The following is a 15,553-nucleotide window of genomic DNA, read 5'->3' on the forward strand; positions in this document are numbered from 1 at the left end:
CTCACAGCTTTCCAGTCATTGTTCTCTTCCCCCACCCCAACTCAGGCCCAACAATTGTCCCTTCCTCCTATGTTCCCCTTATTGCCTTCCAGCCTCTGTCCTCTTCTGCCCCCCCAAGCCTGCCCAACCCATTTAATTATCTCCCACTGCTGCCGCTGTGAGAACATGTCGACATAGCAGCAGCAGGGGGGTTGGACGACGGAACTCCTGGCTCAGTAGTGTGGCACCGGAATGTAAGAAATTGCGGGTGTAGCGATTGCAGGCCACCTGCCCAGAAACCTTACCCCATCAGAATTGACGTTGGGGGTAAGACTTCCGGGTCAGCAGCCTGCAATCACAATCACTGCACCCGCCTGGCCTTTCCCTTTCTATAATTTCGGCAGCAGCGAGCGACCAGTAGTGGCGGCAATCTAAATAAGGTATAGGGGGGGGGGGGATTGGGGTATTTGCTCCATAGGACGCACCCTTTTTTCCACCCACTTTTTTTGGGGAAAAGTGCGTCTTATGGAGCGAAAAATATGGTAAGTTAGGTGCCAGTAGGCACAATTCTTTAAAAAGCACCTAAGCATGATTGACATGCAATAAGCACCTAGAATTTAACATCATTTGCAGAATTTCCCTCTTAGTGTCTGCAGGGTGAGGAAGCAACTCACCCCTGCCAGCTAGTCTCACAAATTGAACACTGGGCTGGAACTTGTGATTATAGATGGTTGAACCCAACAAAATTCATCAGGGGAAGATCTGTGGATTGATTCCTGGAAGCAAGAACTAGGCCAAGGTTTGACCTCAAGAGCTGCAAGCCATGGCCTGCATTCTAGGAGCAGACAAGTTTATGGTTTATTGGGCTTAATATACTGCCTTCCCACAAGCATCAAGGCAGAATACAAAAAAAATCATAAACTATATAGAAAATATTTGGGATGTCAATTCTAAAAAGTAGACAGACAACAAAGAGAGGGGAATGACCGTAATACAGGCACGCAAACAGGCCACCAGCACAACAGAGGCTCGAAAGTAAACTGGGATGCAAGTCTATTCCAAATACTGTAAATGGAACCTGCTGTACCAGTCCAACCTGAGCTATTTGCTGGAGGAAGAGGAATACTGAACAATTTACAGGCTGTACTACTCCCTGGTGAATCTCTGCCTCCATCTGCTGGCAGGGTGACATAACTTATCAGTCTGGAATGGTTTAGCAGGATGGAAAAACAATTTTTAAAAGCTTGACAGAGCTAAGTTAGTCCAATAAAAAAGTATCACCTACAAATTAGGTTCCATTCTTTCAGTTTACTACTGTTAGCGGACCTCCACCCTTCAAATACTCTACTAGATGCTGTTAACCTTTAGATCATCAACAAGCATATTGATCCCCTTCAAACATATACCAATACCACAAGCAGCCCTTCTATTTACCTTCACGTAGATCATAGGGAGTGTCTGTTTGGCTCGACTATAATGTCTGGCAACTCTATATACTGTTTCAGGAACGTAGTCCAGCACCAGATTGAGGTACACTTCATCTTTCTGGAAAAAAAAATTCAAGCAGGGCCTGAATAAGTACTATATTTAAGACTGAAAGGAACAAAATATAAATAAGGACGTCAAGCTCCCAACAAAGTTTACTATATCATACTATTCCTGATGTAGTAAAGAGGTGGGGATTCTTTCTTTTTACTCCAGAGGCCATTCTGAGCCTTACCTTCCTTACCTTAAAGAAGCTCAAAGGGAAAAAAAAACCCAAACATACAGGATTAATGTTCAAAGGGAGATACCACTTAACTGGATATTTCCCTTAGCCATGGCTATCTGCTGATATTCAGTAGAATTATGAGGACAAACCATCTCAGACCTATTCAGATAGTACTGGAGTAATACAGGAATGGTATCCTGATAATAGCAATAATTAATCTGTAAGTTAGGAAAAAGATTGCCCTTACTTTATCCAGTTAGCTATCTGGATGGTGGACTGAATATCACCAGTATTCAGAAAGCAGTACTGTCACCACCAAAACTGCATATTCAGTGCTGACCAATGTCCAGATGTTAGTATAGAATATCTGTGTTTCAACCAAGACATTCAGTGTTTAAAAATCACACACACATACATATATATATATATATATACACACATACATACATATATATATATATATATATATACATACATATATATATATATATATATATATATATATATATGTATGTATACATATATACATGTATACATATATCCAGAGGCTGTTGTAGACAAGAAAACACTAAATGGTTTCAAAGAAGGTTTGGATAGATTCCTAGAAGAAAAAGGGATTGGGGGGTATAGATAGGTATAGACCATTGCTCAGGCAATGGGCCTGATGGGCCGCCGCGGGAGCGGACCGCTGAGCAGGATGGACCTATGGTCTGCCTCAGCGGAGGCAACTTCTTATGTTCTTATATATACATACATATATATATATATATACACACATATACATATACATATATATACATATACATATATATACATATACATATACATACATATACATATACACATACACATACATATAGAATCATGTGAATTAATTAGGATACCATGAAATATTCAGTTCTTTCTTAAGAAATGTTCACACATCGATGTCAAATCTTTTTTTTTTTTATTATTAATTTATCTCTGGAAAAGAAAGTGATGTAATTGCAGTTAAACAACAAAAATTTTCCTTCATTTACTCATTAAACAAAAGATATCCACAAAAGTGTGTATTCTAACTGAGGAATAAAAGAGAACACCCTACATCCTAATAGCTAGTGTTACCCCCTTTGGCTGAAATAACTGCAATGAGACACTTCTTGTAGCCAACTACCAGTCTCTGACATCGGTCTGAGGAAAGTTTGGCCCACTCCTCATTGCAGAATTCTTTCAGCTGTGAGATGTTTGAGAGGTTTCTTGCTTGTACAGCCCGTTTCAAATCACCCGACAGCATCTCAATAGGATTACGATCAGGGCTTTGACTCGGCCACTCCAGGACTCTCCATTTCTTAGTTTTCAGCCAGTCCTTTGTGGATTTACTGGTATGTTTTCAAACATTGTCGTGTTTCAGGGTCCAGTTCCGCTTCAGCTTTAATTTTCTTACAGATGGTCTTGCATGTTCCTCAAGCACCCTCTGCTATACGGTAGAATTCATGGTGAATTCTATGATGGTGAGCTGGCAATGAATCCCCAAACCATGACATGCTTCACAGTTGATATGAGGTTCTTTTCCTGAAATGATGTATTTGGTGTACACCAAACGTGTCCTCTTTTCTGGTGTCCAAATAATTCAATTTTAGACTCATCTGTCCAAAGAACATTATTCCAGAAGTCTACTTTCTTTCTGGCAAACTTCAGTCTGGCCTTGATGTTTCTCTTAGAGAGCAAAGGCTTGCTCCTTGCACGTCTCCTATGCAAGTTAAATTTGTGCAATCTCTGATTGTAGAGGAATGAACTTTCACATCAACAGTGGCAAGAGCCTGCTGTAGGTCCCGTGATGGCATTTTAGGATTTTTGGAGACTTCTTTTAGCATCTTGCTGTCTGCTGTCAACTTGCTTGGATGGCCTAACCTGGGCATGTTGGCAGTTGTTTGTAAAGTCCTCCACTTGTACACTATTTTCCAGACCGTGGAATGGCTAATGTCAAGTTCTTTCGAGATCTTTTTAAATTTCTTACTAGACTTACAAGCTGCTACAATCTTCTTTCTGAAGACCTCAGACAGCTCTTTTGATCTCACTATGGTGTTCACTCTCATCGCAGTAGTCATGAGCACACAAACTAAATGTCTGAGGATTAAGTAGAGTAAACCTTCAAAATTTTGAGTAGTGATGTTCTAATCATGTGCACCTGATGTGATACACCTGTGTGTGATTTGAGTCACTTTAAGTGGGAGGATATGTGGGGGTGTCCTAATTTATTCCTCAGTTAGAATACACATTTTTATGGATATCTTATTTCATGAGTAAATTAATGCAGATTTTTGTTGTTTACCTGCAATTACATTAGATATATCGATAACCTGTTCTGAGCTCCTTGAGGAAAACAGGATAGAAAATGAATTAAATAAATATTATATTTCATATACATACAAAACTAAAGAAAGATTACGTTCTTACCTCGATAATCTTCTGTGTAGACAGGAGCAGAGGTCCTGAACAAATGGATAATCACCCTCAAACCATGAATTTATTAGTAGATGATGTTGATCACTTTCTTCGGTTCCGCCTCCTTCCCCAGTGGGGTATGCTGTAGCCCTTCAGTTTGTATCAAAGCAATCTAAAATCTAAGAATGCACAAAGGAGGGACACGGGGAAACTCCCTGAGTAATAAATACTGCTCTGTAAGAAACATGCGTAAACCATATGAATTAAACATTTGAACAAAATGCAGGGTGGAATCAAACCAGCCACCTGAGTGCAACCTGCACTAACAGTTAAGGATTTAACAATTCTTGTTAGTCTTGAACTTCAGAAGCCTCATTATTCTGTGACCCTGCTTGATAGGGAATTGCAAACATTTGTTAGACATACCTAAGGTAGACAGTCCACTACAATGCAGAACTCTTCTGAACCGCAAGCAGGCGAAATAACAACTGACGGGCGGGCTTTACGACCACTGCTCCTGTCCACAGGAAAGAAGATTATTGAGGTAAGAATGTAATCTTTCTTCCCAGTGCTACAGGAGCAGAAGACCTGAATGTATGGGAAATATCTAAGCAGTCCATAGAGTCAAGGGTGAAACAGCTGCCAAAAGCTGTGTCCAGGCAAGCCACTACATCAACCCTGTAAAACTTTTGTTAAAGTATGGAAGGTATACTAAATCTCTTTGGGCAGAACCATCCAGGACACTGCCCAGGAAGATGCCACACCCGTAATAGTGCGCTCTTAACGAAATCGGGTATTGATTACGATTCCCGACATATGCTGAAGATATGGCCATGCAATTCCATCTTGAGATGAAAGCCGGCCTCTCTCATCCTAATACCTAATACCTTTTGGGACAAGGTAGACCCAGCAATCGACCACATCAACCCCAAAGAATTTGTAACCCACTGGCGTACCCTAAGCGAAGCTACTATGAACGAGCTAGCACCAATAAAAACTAAAAACAAAATCTGTAGACCCTCAGACAAATGGTTCGACTCCGAACTACTCCATCTAAAAAGGCAATGTAGACACCTCGAAAGAATATGGAAAAAACAGAAACAAGACCAAACTAAAGTAGCATGGAGAAACCAAATCAAACAATATACAGTGGTGCCTCGCATAACGAACGCCTCGCACAACGAACGCTGCACACAACGAACTTCATGTCTTGATTCACACAACGAACTTCGTTTCACACAACGAACTTCACACAACGAACTTCGTTTCACACAACGAACTTCGTTTCACACAACGAACTTCGTTTCACACAACGAAGTCGCCCGAGCTGCCGATGTATTGCATCCTTCCGCGCAGGCACTGCAGGCAGTCGTTAGTCACTGCGCTTAACTGCCCTCTCTCACTGTATACAGTCGTCCTTTTAAGATAAAACTCAATATTTTTAATATATCATGGCTTCTAAAAAAAGCAGGAAGGTGATTTCTGTTGAAATGAAACGGGAAATAATTAGAAGGAGTGAATGTGGGGTAAAACAGTGTGACCTCGTCAAAGAGTTTGGCCTCAGCAAGACCACCATTTTCACCATTTTGACAAATTTATCTTTTTTTATGTCATCTTAGCATATTTTATGCTGCAGAACGAATTATTTTTTTTAACATGTATTGTTATGGGAAAACGCGTTTCACATAACGAACTTTTCGCATAACAAACTTGCTCCTGGAACGAATTAAGTTCGTTGTGTGAGGCACCACTGTAATATCAAACTAAAGGAAAAAAGGAAAGCATACTACTCCAAACTAATTGGCACTGAAACTCCAGACTCAAAAATACTCTTCAATCTTGTAAGAAAACTCACTGACACTAAACCTTTCCTAGCTACTCAAGGAAACCAATTTCCTTCAGCCCACCAATTAGCAGACTACTTGAAGCATAAAATCACCAATATAAGAACCACCTTCAACAATTCATTAACCATCCTCGATGAGATTATAATAACGCCAACAACAGATGAAGCCTTAGTAGCAGACAGAACATGGACTAACTTCCCTAAAGTACAATGGAACGACATGATCCGACTCTACAACAAATACAGTAAAACATCATGTGACCTGAACAACTGCCCATCGTACCTGCTAACAACCGCATCCATCAAGTTCAAAGCCAACCTCATGAACTGGTTACAATCCACGCTCACAGATGGTCAGTTCCCATCAGAACTAGGCGAGATTATACCGAAAGACCTCAAAGCCTCAAACAATAACCCAGCCAACTACAGACCCATCGCTTCAATCCCATTATATGTCAAACTACTAGAAGGTCTTGTAGCACAATACCTCTCCAACTACCTAGAAGACCACAAAATACTACATACATCACAATCAGGATTCAGAAAAAACCACAGCACAGAGACACTGCTTGTATCTCTAATGGATATAGCCCGACAACACCTTAGTAAAGGAAACAAGATACTAATCATACAACTAGATCTCTCAGCAGCTTTCAACCTAGTTGATCACTCCATACTACTCCAGATACTAGACGCCATAGGGATCTCAGGTATGGTACTCAACTGGTTCCAAGGCTTCCTTAAAACTAGAACATATAAAGTAAAGTCAAAAGATCTCATATCGGACCCTTGGTCAAACCCCTGCGGAGTACCGTAAGGATCTCCATTATCGCCCATACTTTTCAACCTCTTCGTATCCTCACTGGGCACTACCCTAGACACCCTAAATATAGTATCATTCAGCTACGCAGACGACATAACAATCCTTCTCCTCTTCAATATTCAATTCATCAGGATGACTGAAAACAACATTGGAAACTGTAGAAACATGGATGACGAACCACAAACTGAAATTGAACACGGATAAAACCAAATTCCTTCTGCTAGAAAAAGACAAAGAACCAACCTTAACTGAATTGGTGGCAAATGCAATCAAATACCCAATACAGCCCGCGCTCAAAATTCTGGGAGTAACGATAGACAGGTGCTGCACAATGCAGATTCATACCAACAAAACTATCCAAAAAGCTTTCTACACCATGCGCAACCTGCGGAAAATAAGAAAATTATTTGACAAAGTACATTACAGGATCATAGTCCAATCACTTGTGCTAGGACTTGTAGACTACTGCAACAGCCTTTATCTACCATGCCCCACTTACATGATCAAACAATTACAGACAGTACAGAACACAGCTCTCAGACTCATCTATTCACTAGGAAAATATGATCACATCACTAATGCCTATCTCGACTCTCACTGGCTACCGATACGAGCAAGAACCCAATTCAAACTATACTGTCTATTATTCAAAGCACTAAACGGAACAGCACCTCTCTACCTAAACAGTCGCCTAAACCGAAACCTCTCACCCAGAGTAAGGAGAACCCAGATCCCATTCACCTACCCCCCACTCAAAGGCACAAGATGCAAAAAACTATATGACAACCTACTTGCTACACAGGCCGCGAAAATTGACCCCACCATATCCAAGTTGCTGATCACAACTACTGACTATAAAGCGTTTCGAAAAGATATCAAAACCATTCTATTCAAAAAACACATCCCAACAATATAATCTACCATCATCCTCTCACCCTTCGCAACCTCCTGCAATTCCTCTCCACAGGCAACATCTAATCTAGTCGCAATGGACGATAAGTCAATTCATATCTGGAAACACTGTTTCCTCCAAATATCTCAAAACGTCAGATATAACAACTTAAAAACAGATTCTAGCTTTTCTGTAATATAAAGTTATGCTATGTAAAATAATGTAATGTAAGTTATGCAAGTACTGTAAAGATAATGTAAAGTAATGCAAAGTAATTCCACATAAAGTTTTGTAAAGTTATGTACGAAACGTTATGTAAAGTTAGGTATGCAAAGTTTGTAAAGTAATGTAAAGAATTGTATTGTCATCGCCTGGAAATGACCAGCCATCTTCTAATGTAATCCGCTTAGAACCGCAAGGCACAAGCGGAATAGAAATCACTAATGTAATGTAATGTAATGTAATGTAATCCTCTCAGATTCATCAAGACAAAAAGATGATCAGATAGTCGAAACTCATTGGTCACTTTTAGATTCCTAAGTACTACTCTCCTGACATCCAGCAACTGCAAGATCTTTTCAACTTTCTTGGAGCCCACTGGACTGAATGCAGGCAGACGGACCTCCTGATTAATGTGGAAAGCTAAAACTACTTTAAGCACAACAGAAGGAACGGTACGTATCAATACCCCACCTTCTGAAAACTGGAGGAACTACTCTCTACAGGTCAAAGCCTGTTGCTTTGAGACTTTACTCGCTAATACGATCGCCACTAAAAACACCGTTATGTCCATGAGCACCACTCTCTACAACGGCTCATATGGAGCCCAACAAAGGGTTTTAGCATCAGGTTAAGATTCCACAACGGAAAAGTTTGTCTCACCGGTGAACGCAGTTGCAACACTCTCTTCCAAAATTTGGAGATATCTGGGCAATAAGCTAAAGGCGCCGTATCCACCCACACTCTAAAGCACAACAGGCCCACTATCTGATCCTTCAGGGACCTGACTACTAGGCCTTTCTCCAGGCCGTCCTGAAGAGACTCTATATTTTTACTTTTGAAACCAGCCTCAAAACATTTTCCAAGTTTTTGTATAGGTTACGACTATCGCTGGTTTCATCTGAAGAAAGTTGTAATAACCACCTTCAAGTAGCCTTTACATGCTAGAGTCATGTGCTCAAGAGCCATGCCATATGTCAAGTGTTCTGAATCCTCCAGGGCAATTAGGCTCTGAGAGAGCAGCGGCGGACGAAGAGGTAGCCTGATGCTCCTGTCCCTTTGCAGATGCAATAGATCTGCATACTAGGACAGTCTCAGCCAATCTGGGGCAACAAATTTAATGAATTCTGAGAGTTGCTATTCTTTGAATGACCCTGCCTATCATGGGCCATGGGGAAAAAACATATAGCAGACCTATCTTGGGCCACTGCTGTACAAAAGCGTCCATGCCTGTACTTCCGAGTTAGAATCTTCATCTGAAGAACTTCACTGCCTTCTTGTTAGTTGCTGTCACCATTAAATTGAATGTTAAACATCCCCTCTTATGCACTATGCTGTCGATCTCTCTCTGGGACAATAAACACTCGCGGTGCGGGCTGATCGCGAACTTTCTAAAACTTACAGTTGTGATTCATTTTACAAGTGTACTGGGGCTCTGTCAGTGACATCACCTATGTGTGAGAATATGCTGCTTGCTTGTCCTGGGATAAAATGATTTTATTTTCAATTTAGTGATCAAAATGTGGGTGCAGAGACTGGCAGGGGAGGGAGAGAGTGAGTGAGAGGACTAGATGCAGAGCCTGGCAGGGTAGCGAGGAAGGGGGAACAGGGTGCAGAGCCTGACAGGGCACGGCAAGACACTTGACTATTAATCCCCCTAATTTATATTCAAGCCAACCTTTATTCCGCCTTTCTTTGGGGGGGGAAATTGCCTCGGTTTCATTAGAGTATATACGGTAAGAGAGAATAGCAAGGACTCAACCCTATGTCCTTTCCTAAAACCAAACTGAAATGGTATTAACCCATGCACACGATCTACATGTTCTTCCAGTTGCAGCAATACTATCTTCTCAATAAGTTTTCCCAACCAAGGCAGCACAGAAATCGGCCAAAAGCTAGTCAATTGTCTAGATCAGTGGTTCTCAAACCTGTCCTGGAGGACCCCCAGGCCAGTCGGGTTTTCAGGATAACCCTAATGAATATGCATGAGAGCGATCTGCATATAATGGAGGTGCCAGGCATGCAAATCTGCTTCATGCATATTCATTAGGGCTATCCTGAAAACCCGACTGGCCTGGGGGTCCTCCAGGACAGGTTTGGGAACCACTGGCCTAGAGGAACGAGGGATAAAAGGGGCTCTCAGGGAAGACAAAGCCATAGCAGAGATTTTAAATGAATTCTTTGCCTAGGTCATCACCAAAGATAATGTGGAAGAGCTACCAGTGCCAGAAATTGTATTCAATTCTGATAAATCAGAGAAACTCATACACATCTCTATAACACTGGATGATGAAATAGGTCCATTTGACAAATTGAATAGTAGCAAATCGCCCAATCAACATCCGGCATATTAAAATCACCTAATCGTAAGACTTCTTCTTTTTTAGATATATTCTGAACATCTACTATTAAATCTCTGCCCACTTCTTCTGTCCATGAAGGAGGCTTATATATCACACCAATGTAAATATAAATACCATTCCCTCTTTCCAAATTGATCCACAGTGTCTCTTCCTTGCCCTGCAGATCCTGCAATTGTGTGACTTTAATATGATCTTTAACATACAACGCTACTCCCCCTCCTTTTCTTCCTACCCTGTCTTTCATGAACAGATTAAAGCCTGGTATAACTACATCCCAGTCATGGTTCTCCGTGAACTATGTCTCTGTGATCACCATTAAATTCAACTCATCTTCTTCCATCACAACTTCTAGATCCAAAATTTTGTTTCCCATGGCTTCTTTTAGTTTCATCCAGTATTCCTTTCTGTACTTCTCTTCTTGAGTTTTTTTATATTTCAAGAATACAAACTCTTTTGCCTTTATTTTCTCTACCACTAGTTTGAAGAACCAAATCAGTTTCTTTTTCCTCTCACATAAAAGTCGGTAGCCATTTTTATTGCTCCTTTCAGATTAGACAACTGTTTTTCCACTTTTCTTATGTCCTTCTGTCCTATCAGCACTTCCTTCAGTTACTCTCCTGTTTTATTAAAGTCCATACGTTTGAAATTTAGGACTTTGAATTGTGTATGGCTGTTATATTAAACCAAACCATTTGATCATCGCTATTTCCCATGTGGGCACCCACTCAGACATTAGAGGCCCACTTTTTTCTTTTACCATAATTGTTTATTAAATTTTTAAGCAAAATGACAACTGAAAACACAATGGAAAATGCAAAAATCAAATACAACCATAAGTCATGACACCTCTCAGAGACATGTACAATCCAGCTATGAACATAAATCATCTCGCCAAATAAGGAACCATGAACAATACCAATACCCCACCCCCCCAGATCGGTACAACCCACCACCCTAACCACCCCCCAATCAAAGCCCCCCTAATCACCCCAACCCCCCTCCCTCCTAACCCAATTCTAGTCCAGTGTGGAGTGAGGAAGTCCGCCAAGCGACATAACCAGACCATACTTTCCGGTAGGGCTCCATGCGCATCTGGCGCATAGCAGTCAATTTACACATTAATTGGATAGTATCCAAATGATTAAGCAATTGTTCCCGCTCCAGTGATTTAGCAGAGCGCCAAGAGCTAGCTAAAGCCACGCTCGCTAGGGTCACCACAAAGATGGCCAAACAATGTTCCTGGGGGGGAAGACCCCAGGAAATGCATATTAAGCAGACAGCATTCCATCAATACTGGGACATGCTTCCCCAATAGCGGCAGCAGCCTTTTCCCCGATGGCGGTGGCTTGGGGGAGGGCAGGGAGAACGAAAGAAAGAAAGGGGGGGGCAGGAGACAGAAAAGCACAGTTACTTACCGTAACAGGTGTTATCCAGGGACAGCAGGCAGCTATTCTCACATGTGGGTGATGTCATCCACGGAGCCCGAATGCGGACAGCTTCACAAGCAGACTTGCTTGAAGAAATTCAGAAGTTTTGAGTCTGCCGCACCGCGCATGCGCGAGTGCCTTCCCGCCCAGCACAGGGCGCGTCTCCTCAGTTCAGATAGTTAGCAGAGAACCCAACCAGGGGAGGTGGGTGGGTCGTGAGAATAGCTGCCTGCTATCCATGGATAACACCTGTTACGGTAAGTAACTGTGCTTTATCCCAGGACATCCTCTCAAACGTTAAATTTGAATCAATATCGAAATTGCAAAATAATATACTTCTAGTGAGTGTGAAAGTCCCGATGTGGGGTGTCAGATATGACCACTAAAAGCAAAAACGCTCCAACGGTCTGTCAATTCTTCATACATCCCCAATCGTTATAACATCGTGATATTTTTATGTATTTTTTCTTTTCTCTGTACTTTTTATGCTCGTTATACTTTATACTTTTAGTAGAAAAAATTTTCTTCTTTTACGTTTATCAGTGCATCTATCCTAAAATTTAAAGAACTTATCTTCGTTCCATTATAGGTGATAGTAATAAATATCTTATGTTCCTGCGTTCAAGTCAACGCTCCCCTCTGCCAACGCGTTTCGCTGATCTTTATCAAGGCTAGGGGCACTAGGGAAACACATAAAAAGTCAGTCCATTAGAAAACAAGTAAAACTCTAAATCAAGCACTGTCAAAGATATAAAATAGGCACAAACCTGCATAATTGTAATTTCCTAGTTGTGCTATCAAGCGGCATCTGAAAAATGGCCGCGGCGTCTTTTTTCACTCACAGATATAGGAACCTCCCCTTACGTCATGATTGCTAATTAATAGCTAAGATCGACCTGAGCTAACCAATCCGATGTTTCATTTAATCCTTCCGGAGCCATGGAGTTCAACATGAACATCCACCGGAGTTCTTTCAAGTTCAGATTTTTTTCAAAATTTCCTCCCTCCCACCCTACTGTAATCATGTCAAGCACTCTCCATTTAACCCTTTCAGGACCAAGGGACATATTTGTCCCATAACTTTAAAATCCTATAAATTTTGATTGGGATAGTCTACAGTTCTAAATTTGATATGTACGGATTCCATATGATACTGCCTTTATGTAAACAAACTGGTTCCGACATTCATTCATTAGCGTCGTTGCCAGATTGACGAGAAGATTCACTTGCCACACTGTCCATAAGCCAGAAGTGTGATTTTTAAAAAAAATAATAATGATATTTCACAAAAAAAATCAATATTTTGGCATCTGCAAGCCCTTTTTACCATAAAAATGTCGTCAAAACCACAAAAATTGGCCTACGATCCTTATGGTCCTGAAAGGGTTAAGGTCTTGTAGAGTATGACCACATAATTTCCAGTGACGTACTAGTGGAGAAGTTTCATTCCGAGTGTGGACACGAGATTTGTGTTCTGTCAATCTCAGTTTAATCGATCTTAGTGTGCGATCTACATATAATTTGGGGCATGGGCATTGAATACAATAAATGACCCGACTGGAGTTACAGTTGGTGATAAATCTAGATCGATAAGTAACTCTAGTGGTCGGATGGTTCCATATCTCCCCAGAAATCGTAAAAGGGCACCATTGACATTGACCACACGGGAGATGACAACCTACTGTCTTAGGTGTCGGATTTCTGATAATGCTGTGGCAAACGTATTCACCTATATTTTTTTGCTTTCTGTAAGAACAAATGGGACGATTTTCCAATGAGGGAACAGCTAATTTAGCAACATGCCAATGTTTGATGATAATATGTGATATCTTCTGAGCTAAAGTAGAATATTGCTGAATAAACGTAATGTTATCATCAGAATCGGGGAGGTTGTTTATCTCCTGTAGCAACCACTCGCGATGGGCATATTTAGCCCGGGTATATGCACGTTTCACAACATCGTGAGGATAGCCACGCTGATGAAAACTCTTCTTCATAATTCTAGCTTGTATGCGGAATTCTTCTAAAGAGTAGCAAATCTTCCGCAAACGTAGGAATTGGCTTATGGGCAAACTCTGCCCTAATACGAATGTGGGTCTACAGGGCCAGGGGGGTTTTCACCAACGAGGCCAACGGAGCAGACAGAAAACCCGTGGCACAAGAAGTGTAGGATTCCAACAACAACAGCAGCAACAAGGGTACGGGACGGGTCCTCAAACTCGATCACAATATCGCACCAATCTTCCATAGTAAATTTAACATCTAAGTCGTTGTCTCCGAACCAAGTAACAGTATTGGAATTAGGATTAGGTTTTGTCCCTAGTGCCCGCTATGATGCTTTTGAAACCCGTTTGTCTATCTATAGTCTCCTGCGAAAACTTCATTTAAAAATGTTTTTTGCAGACCATCCACCCAGCAATGATGGTACCTTGATTGCAAGAAAATCGGGTTGGTGCCCTGCTTTGCCTCTCCATCCACATCTAATGACCTTTAGAGATCTGATCTTGATGGATGTGGAGGAGATAGAAAAACAGTTCACACAATATCCTATGGATCATAATCTCTCATACACTGAATGGACGGCGCTTCAGGAACTTCATAATGACACTTCCCTCGTTATTACTAGAGCTGATAAGGGGGGAGCTGTTGTTATTCTTTCCAGAGAACAATATCTAAGCGAAGCCCAACATCAATTGAGTAACCCTCAGTTTTATTTACAACTAGAGAGTGATCCAGTGGTTGAGTTGAAACAAACTATATCCATTCTAATATCTAGAGCTTATAAGGCGAAGATGATTACGTTACGAGAAGCAACATTTTTGAATCCTAAATGATATATTACACCGAAGATTCACTTTCTTCCGAAAATACATAAAAATCAAGTGAACCCCCCTGGTCGGCCGATTGTTTCGATGAAGAACTCTCTGTTGGAGCCGTAATCCAAATTTTTGGATCTTTTTCTTCAACCTGAACTTCAGAGGGTGAAATCATATATTAAAGACACCACTCATATGTTGAGATTGCTCACTGAAGTTCAGGATGTACAGGAACAATGGCTGTTGGCGTCTTTTGACGTGACAGCCTTATACACCATGATCCCTGTGGATCAAGCTCTCACCTTGCTGAAAGAGATATTTAGCAGACAGACGATCCGTCCCCATTTATCTGTGGACATACTGATGGAAATGGCAACTTTAGTCCTGACAAAGAGCTATTTTTGGTTCCATGAGAAATTTTACCTACAGAGTCATGGCATTGCCATGGGGGCATCTCTTGCCCCATCTTTGGCTACGTTGTTCATGTCCAATTTGGAGGAGGAGAAGATATACCACATGCCATTGTTTGACCATATAGTCATCTGGAAGCGATACCTCGATGACATCTTCTGCATATGGTCATCAACTGAAGCTAATTTTCAGAAATTTGTGAGGGAGCTGAACCTACTGGTTGTTAATATTCAATTCACCACTACGAAGGATCTTCATGAATTGGCCTTTTTAGATATTAGAATCATCAAAGACCATGGGAAATTGCATACTACTCTTTATCGGAAAAGCACAGACCGGAATAGTTTGCTCCGTTTCCATAGCTTTCACCCCATTGGACTGAGGCGGAGTTTGCCCATAAGCCAATTCCTACGTTTGCGGAGGATTTGCTACTCTTTAGAAGAATTCCGCATACAAGCTAGAATTATGAAGAAGAGTTTTCATCAGCGTGGCTATCCTCACGATGTTGTGAAACGTGCATATACCCGGGCTAAATATGCCCATCGCGAGTGGTTGCTACAGGAGATAAACAACCTCCCCGATTCTGATGATAACATTACGTTTATTCAGCAATATTCTACTTTAGCTCAGAAGATATCACAT

At 41.2% G+C, this 15,553-nt stretch overlaps 1 protein-coding gene across 4 annotated transcripts in view; it reads right to left on the reverse strand.

Moving 5' to 3' along the window:
- GSK3B (glycogen synthase kinase 3 beta) overlaps positions 1-15,553 on the reverse strand; it is a 431,638-nt gene that overhangs the window by 221,012 nt on the left and 195,073 nt on the right. For all 4 annotated transcript variants that reach the window (XM_033941322.1, XM_033941323.1, XM_033941324.1 and 1 more), the window contains exon 4: positions 1,414-1,524. In XM_033941322.1, the coding sequence (XP_033797213.1) occupies positions 1,414-1,524 (111 nt within the window). The remainder of the gene's footprint in view (positions 1-1,413; positions 1,525-15,553) is intronic.

This window comes from Geotrypetes seraphini, chromosome 4 (assembly GCF_902459505.1).
Source record: "Geotrypetes seraphini chromosome 4, aGeoSer1.1, whole genome shotgun sequence".
Lineage (NCBI taxonomy): Eukaryota > Metazoa > Chordata > Amphibia > Gymnophiona > Dermophiidae > Geotrypetes > Geotrypetes seraphini.